This window comes from Phanerochaete carnosa (assembly GCF_000300595.1).
Source record: "Phanerochaete carnosa HHB-10118-sp unplaced genomic scaffold PHACAscaffold_4, whole genome shotgun sequence".
Lineage (NCBI taxonomy): Eukaryota > Fungi > Basidiomycota > Agaricomycetes > Polyporales > Phanerochaetaceae > Phanerochaete > Phanerochaete carnosa.
This window is the reverse complement of record NW_006767631.1, coordinates 3,777,163-3,785,035: the sequence shown is the minus strand read 5'-3', so window position 1 is coordinate 3,785,035 and position 7,873 is coordinate 3,777,163. Positions and strand designations below refer to the sequence as shown.

The 7,873-nt window shown below is 52.0% G+C and overlaps 2 protein-coding genes across 2 annotated transcripts; one reads left to right on the top strand and one right to left on the bottom strand.

Annotated features, from left to right (window-relative positions):
* Positions 1-1,204: 1,204 nt before the first annotated feature.
* Positions 1,205-3,758, bottom strand: PHACADRAFT_28007 (uncharacterized protein; the record flags this gene model as incomplete). The annotated part of the gene is made up of 8 exons (XM_007394007.1): positions 1,205-1,370; positions 1,428-1,600; positions 1,659-1,817; positions 1,868-2,035; positions 2,670-3,046; positions 3,071-3,464; positions 3,516-3,703; positions 3,746-3,758. 8 exons carry the CDS (start codon positions 3,756-3,758, stop codon positions 1,205-1,207), a joined length of 1,638 nt encoding a protein of 545 aa, XP_007394069.1.
* A 252-nt stretch (positions 3,759-4,010) lies between these two features.
* Positions 4,011-7,048, top strand: PHACADRAFT_194904 (uncharacterized protein; the record flags this gene model as incomplete). Its single annotated transcript, XM_007395097.1, has 6 exons — positions 4,011-4,553; positions 4,608-4,928; positions 4,980-5,248; positions 5,293-6,806; positions 6,860-6,985; positions 7,020-7,048. The coding sequence occupies 6 exons, from the start codon at positions 4,011-4,013 to the stop codon at positions 7,046-7,048; spliced, it is 2,802 nt and encodes a 933-aa protein (XP_007395159.1).
* Positions 7,049-7,873: the final 825 nt, after the last annotated feature.

The window sequence follows — 7,873 nt, the reverse complement described above, 5'->3', positions numbered from 1 at the left end:
CTGCTCCTTGCGCCGGACGCATAGCGGTCGTAAGACCCAGGTGAGTAACGCCTCCGCAGATCTTACAATATTATCCTGACTTGCCATACATTGTAGGCCTACCTCCCGTGTCTATCTCCTACCACAGCAGAATGAATCTAGCATAGTATACACCAGCATGTACTGTACAATTGTGCACCTAATATACCTCTTCCGTTAATCTATTCCCTATGAGTGAGTGTGCAAAGCCCAGGAGGCCATCTGCTGGTATTATCTACGGGCGAGCTGCAACAGCGCCATGGTATGCTGCTGAATTTATGCAGGCTGCCACGGTGTGCTGCCAAACTTATGCAGGTTGCCACAGGTGCTATGGAGACGTGGCGGAAAACTACTGGTCGCAGGGTAATAGGGGTCAGTTCCACCAGGCTGCTGGAACTACGGAGCTCACGGGGCGCTTCTGGTCCCAGACTTTTTTTCCTGATGTGGGCGGACTGCCCTCAGCGTACTCCAGCAGCATACTCGTGTCGCCTCTTCTTCGCTCTACCTCGCTATCCGTTACAGTGCGCTCTTCATCGTACCTTTCTACTGGACATACCTCTGACCGGCCGACCTGTTGTTCAGATGCAGCTTTCCGCACTCATCACCACTCTCGCCCTCGCGGTCAGCATCGTCAATGTCCAGTGCAGTGCCTGTGCCATCATCACGCTACTTGGAACCGACACAGACATCATTCCGTGTGGTGAAGGCACCATCTGCGAAACCTCGGTTTCGGAACAAGTCCCGATTCCAGAACTTGGGTTCGTGCTTACGGTTAACACTGGGGTCCGTCATCTTCTTTGACCCAACACCATCGAATTGCTGACCTGCCCCATTTCAGACGTGCGTTTGAATGGTTACTCAACAGTCAGCGGCTCTGCTTCGTGGCTTCGACATCAGGGAAAAAAGTCTGGGCCCAGGAGCACTCCGCATACTCCGTGGCTCTGGTAGGGCAGTAGAATGGTACCTAATTCGGCAGCTACCTGTATCATCACTCGCCCTCCGTAGCACCCAGGAGCTGCCTCGCAGCCTAAGCAGCAACCGGTGGCTGTCTCTTTCAGCTACAGATGCACAGTGTAGAAGGCTGTAGAATGTGTAGCATGTAGCAACACTCATTTATTCATGCGACTCCAAATAAACCTGGTTTATTAAGTACTACAGATAACATAGCAGCGCAACATGATTATGACTACCCCTGCGCCTCCACCACTTCAGTGACGTCACCCTGGCCCTGGTCAAGTTGCACCTGCTCACGGGCGCGACGGCGTGCAGCAAGCTCTGTGCGCAGGCGATCCTCGGCATCCTGGGAGAAATAGGCCACAGTAATACTGGTTGGTGGCACCTTGCTCAGTTTGCTATCGGAGATTGTTGTCCTGAGCTGCCAGGTCGCGGAATAAGACAGAGCCACTTACAGTACTACACGGAACATGTCGCTGCGCATTTTGCGCGTCTCATCCGGATCTACGGCCGACCAATGCTTGGCCCAGCTGAGGTGATCTCTGTAATGGTCGTAGTAATCCACCTCCGAGAACACAACTGAGTCGTCGCGCTGCCCATTCTCGTAGCAGTCTAGATGAAATCGAATCTATTAATAGATGTTATAAGTGATATGTACCGCAAGAGAGGCAGAAGAAAGGTCATACCATAGTAAATAAAAGCGCAAGTGTCGGAAGCGGAATGGGGTTGAGCTTGTCCTGGTGAATGGCGCCGGCATCTTGGGCGTTCCGGAACAACTGCTCGCGGAGTGCCAAGGTAAACATATTATGCTCACCATAACCGGTCGGACTGTCGGTATCCCATGTCTACTGAACCGTATCAGATTCCAATGAAAATATTATCAGATCTCATGCACCTTGTGGCAATACCGTGGAGGCGAGCCTTCAACCAGCCGCCAGTAGAGGGCATGGCTGTGATTAGCAGCCTCATTGTCAGCAGCTTCGGGAATCTTAAATGCGTCGAGCATGCGCATGCGTAGCTTGTCTTTGAGATGGCCACAAAATGTTGAACTTTGATTCATTATCTACTCTCGTAGTTATATAAGGATGTGAGTGGTAGCGTACGATATGGTCAACAGGAAGCTCACCTAGTGATGTGCGGGCCCGGCTTGGGCTCAAAGCCCGGGCTTGGGCTTGTGGCGATGTCAAGCCGAGCCCTGAGCCCGAGCCGAGCCCGAGCCCGGCCCAAGCCTTGGGCTTAAGCCCGGGCTTGCTCACAATACAACGAGTGTTCCGGTGCTATCAAAAGGGAATGTATTTGGGTGTAGTAGATTAATACTGCATGTACTCACTAAATTATAACCTCCAGAAGATCTACACCTGCGGAACAAGTCGAGTCGCAGCGAAGTCCATGAGCGTGCGCCTACGGCAGGCACCAGATGGTGACGCACAATCGTGCTCGGCGGGAGCCGTTACATCTAGAATATCTACATTTTGTCTTCTATGTGCATATTAGGTCGCTCTCTCCTCATTCTGAACTCAGGGAACGGTAACGGAGCCAGCACACCCAAGCCTGGGCTTCCGGGCCGGGCTTGGGCTTGACTACGCTCCAAGCCCGGCCTTGAGCCCGCTGCCAGGCTTGACTCGGGCCAGGCTTTTTGAGCCGGGCTTGGTGGGCTTGGAGGCTTTGAGGCCCGGCCCGCACATCACTAAGCTCACCAATGTCATGATGCGAAAGGAACCATCCTCGGGAAAGCATTTCTTATGTTCATCACATATTGATGACCATGCCTCTCGGGCCCATATCCTCTGCTGCTCCGGTGTTGGAAATGCGTGGACAGTGGTGAGCTTCAGGTTGTATAGATTGATGGCCTTCGAAATCATGTTCCTGAGCCACTTTTCATAGTCGGATTGCCGTGGCTTAGATCCTTGAGGTACCTTTCCACCCTTGTTAGCAATCACATCGACTTGAAGAGGCCTCTGTACAGGCAAACGGGAGCGACGTGGACGCTTGCGTGCAGGATCCCCATTATCCGGCACCGGAGGAGAACGAGGCTGTGGGCAGGAAGTAACTTTCCCACCGTCAGCATGCGCAGCTGCAACAGAAGAGTAAGGCTTACCTGAAATGCTATGGTCATGATGGCTAGCGTTGCTTTCCTCTGATGGCGTCGACGCCGGGCCTTGATTGGGACGTGTGTCCCCTTCGTTAGATAAGAGCTCAAAAGGCGATGACAACAGACCATGAGATACCAGTGATAGCCTGAATAAGGTTGAGGATTGATGGCTAGAAGGTAATGGAAGAGTGCGTGAAAGAGAAGGTTCGCGGCTACTGTGATGAGATGGCGCCGGTGGTGTCGACGTTGTGCGATGTTGACCGGCATGCAATTCTTCACCTGTTAGATCAACATCTGCCAACTCTGCTGACTGAGAAATGGGATCTCCCAGTCTGATGAGCCATTTCTTAGCCGCTGGCAGTACCACAGGTCGTGCTTGAATGTCGCCAAGGCTGCGGAACTACAGGTACATACATCAGCTGTTGCCAGGAATTATACCACATGAACATACCTTTGGAGGCCCTTGACTGTCTGAGTCTTTGGACTCAATGTCATTGTCATCCTCGGCGCTGGATGAGCTGCTATCTGTTCTGGCTTGCTTCGATGCGCTGGCCTGTTGAATGAGCTTTGCAAGTTGTTTCTTCTGCTTTTCAATCTCCTTGAGCTGTTTTTGAAGCTCCTTTGTCAAAGTTTGCGAATCTGAAGACAGTTCTCAGGGACGTGTCATTCAACCTGAGGTACCACGCACCGGCATTGGCTGCCTTGGTTGATTTCTTACCTGGTCGACTCGATTTCCTAATATTCTGTGGCATAGCAGATCTGCTAGAGACTTTTTAAAAAATGTGAGGGCGAACAAAAGGCGAAGATGAAAAAGAAGAGACAAGGAGTCAGGTTGGAAAGTCAGGTTAGAAGTTGAAATGAGGTTCGGCCACTCGGGCGGTAACGAGATTAACCTTCACACGCTCACCAGTCAGCTACTTACGCTGCTGCATTCTTGTCTGCCACCATGCCTCGACGCACACAAAATAAGACCGCTGTGCAACTGTTCTGCAATTTCTGTAACCGCACCTTCACTAGCAAAATTGGACTCAAGTCCCACGTCCGTCAATCACCACGATGCCACGAGGATCTGGACAGACGCACGAGGGAGGTATGCGAGAACAGCTTTGCACCTGATTTACTCTCAAGTACCCCAAATGATCTCAGCACAACCTTGAATGGTGATGGTGAGGCCACTGGTACCCTGCCAGAATCTCTGCCGGAGCAAGAGCCATCTGCAAAGCACGCCAGAGTGGAAGAAATCAATGACGACGATGATCTTGAGGCTGGAGGACATCCAAAACGACCCTTTATTGACTATTCCGCACGCTTCAAGGTCAAAATCAAGAAGAAGGGGCTTACACTTTTTGAGTCAATGCATGCTGACCAGATGCGGAAGGATAACCCATGGGCACCATTTGAGGACGAAGAGGAGTGGGAGTTGGCTCACTGGCTTACAACCCATGGGCTGTCGCAAGGTGCAATTGATGAATATCTGAAGCTTCCTATTGTAAGTATCCCATCATTCTCGCACACAGTGTGAATAACCACTCACAAATCTCAGACGAGGGAGCGCACGAAGGTCTCGTATAAGAACAAACAGTCACTTAGAAAAAAGATCGAGCAGCTACCGAAAGGGCCGGGGGGGACGTGCGAGATGTTTACTACAAAGGGCGATGTCGTAGATCCAAAGAATGGACAGAGGAAAGTTCAGACCTTTGAACTTTGGAAGCGCGACCCTGTTGAGTGTATCAAGGAGCTTCTGAGCAACCCTTTGTTCCATGAACACCTTCGATACGCACCGGAGCCGCAATACGAAGACGCCGAAGGTGCAAAGCCTGTTATCAATGAGATGTGGACTGCTGAATGGTGGCCGCAGATTCAGGTGTGCCTGCAGACATGGACGGCAAATTAAAAGCTGATATGGTCACGATAGGAACGCCTGCCTCCCGGGGCGGTTGTCGCACCGGTCATTCTGTCATCAGACAAGACGCAGCTATCAGCCTTCAGCGGTGATAAGACTGCCTGGCCTGTGTATCTCAGTCTTGGAAACATCTCAAAGGATCTACGCCGCTCACCATCCTCTCATGCGATGATCCTCATCGGATATCTTCCCGTGGCAAAGCTTGCATGTTTCTCGAAGGAAAAGCGACCGCGCGCCAGCTATCAGCTCTTCCACGACTGTATGCGCTCGCTGTTGCGTCCGTTGGTAGAGGCAGGCCTCAATGGAGTTGATATGGTGTGCGCAGATGGGTTGTACGCACGGTGCATCCTATTCTTGCAGCCTACATCACAGATCACCCGGAGCAGTGCTTGCTGACCTGCGTCAAGGAGAACCGTTGCCCAAAATGTCTTGTACGCTCTGAGGATTGTGGTACAGGATTGGGGAAGCACGTGCGCTGGCGAGACCACAAGCAGACAGCGAAGAAGCTGAAACGCGCGGCAGCTGGTGAGAAGACAGCTGACTTCCGCGAAGATGGTCTACGACCTGTTAATCCACTCTGGGCCAACCTTCCTCACGCTGACATCTTTGTCTGCATTACTCCTGATATCCTGCATCAGCTTCACAAGGGGATGTTCAAGGAGCATGTCGTGAAGTGGGCATCCGCATGCATCCCCGACTCGGGTGATGACGAGGTCGATGCCAGATTCAAGTGCATGCCAGCGCATCCTGAGCTGCGTCACTTCCGAGAGGAAATATCACTCGTTTCGCAGTGGACAGGAACAGAGTACAAGAACATGGAGAAGGTCTTTCTAGGTGTCATCGCCGGCGCAGTGCCAAAGGAAGTCATACTTGCCATTCGCGGACTTCTTGATTTCATCTACTACGCTCACTTTGAGTCGCACACCAGCACCTCACTCACATGCCTTGATGCCGCCTGGTGCCAGTTCCACAAGTACAAGTCAGCCTTTCGCACACACTACGCACTTGCTAAGGAGATGCTGAAGAACTGGGCAAACTTCAACGGCATTCCGAAGCTTCACGCCATGGATCACTACTTGCGATCTATCCAGCTTCTCGGCGCTGCGGATGGTTACAATACAGAGGGAACCGAACGCTTGCATATCAACTTTTCGAAGCATGGCTATCGTGCGGGGAACAACAAGAAGTACATCCGCCAGATGACCGAATGGCTGGACCGGCAGGAGGCAGTGCACCGCTTCCATGCGTACCTCCAATGGCGTCGACCAGCTCCCAAAAAGGGCCCGCAGCTTGAGCGCGTTCTGCACGAGAGAGAAAAGTTGCAGAAGAAGCTTGATGAGCCTGGTGCAGAGGAGCCGACGTTGCCAGCTGGGGAGAAACAGGAGGAACAGGAGTCCCGTGGCCTCCGCTCGCGCGACGGCACTCAGATCAGCTACAGGATCGCGAAGAAGCCGGCTCATCCTCACGTAAAGGCTGTAGAGGCTGCAGAACGCTTTGGTGCGACAGATCTCTCATGGTACCTGGAAGACTTCCTGCGAGACGCAGCTACATTCGCCCCCACGGCCGTTGCACAATCTGTACCCAAGCTTTCAGAGCTATCGCGCAACACGTGCATCGACGTCTACAAGCAAGTTCGTTTTGACTTGCCGGTCATGACGCAAGTGTCAAGGCATGCAGTCTCAGACGTCGTCCAAGCCGTTCCGGCGCAGAAGACTTTGATGAGCGGCGTTGAGATTGAGTCAACATTGGCCCATTTCTCAACAGTTCTTGCCTACAGGAATGCCCATCGCCTTGAAGGTAGCCGTGTCAACGGCTCTGAGCGGGCGGCAGATGTTCAAGGTGCGTCTCAATGCCTTCTGCTCAATCAACCGGCAACTCACAGTTATCTTTAGATCATCTTGCTGTTGGGCGTGTCCGAGTGATTTTTCGTGCGCCAGATGCATGGTCGAAACTGGCACCGCATCCTCTAGTATACGTCGAATGGTTCACGTCACTGAACGCGTTTGATGAGGACCTGGGTATGTATAGCGTGACGCACTCAATGTCTCGCAGATACCGGGGCTTTTGTAGCATCTCTGTGATCCCAATTACATCCATTGTTCGCTCTTGTCACCTTATTCCACACTGGGGAAAGACCCTTGATCTCTCGTGGTCTCAGGACGAAATCGATGAGAACTGCAAGAACTTCTATGTTAATCCATACCTGCGCCATTCTGACTTTGTATTACTTCGTTTTTTGCACCAAGAATAGACTTGAATTCCATGGTATCATACTGTGAATGCGTGAACTCTCAATACCATGCATTGGTGTGCAACAGTACTACACTACACTCCATGTCGCGCCCTAGCCGCGTGTAAGAGCCGCTGGGGGCTGCGAGGTACCAGGCGAGAGCTACCGACACTCCGGGGATCGGGTAGAGAAGCGCCTTCTCCGTAGCCAGACTGTGTTTCCTGATGGATGTAGTGAGATGGCATCTGTACGAGTATATGTGAACGAGTAGCGAAAATGATACCTTTTGGCCGCACTCTTGCAGTAACATCAGCATGTCCCAGCTCCTTGTATACGTAGGACAGAGGCGGCCGGTGTTTTGGCAGAGGATTCACTTAGCGGCTATTCAGACCTCCGGCGTGGTGACTATCCTAGCTAGTAATTTGACTGGCTTGGCTTCAAGCCAGCAAGCCGGCCAAGCCGAGCCTGCACAAGCCGGGCCAAGCCAAGCCAAAGGGTGCCGGCTTGGGAAGGCTTTTGGCTTGTCTTGCATGTCAAGCCAGCCAAGCCAAGCCGGCAAGCCGCGGCTTCAGACAATAAACTTACCGTATTTACTACTGCTGTTGGAACAATCAGGGATAATCTTCCAAAATATTATATTGTGTTCTTCTATACTGTATTCATCAGTAAAATGACA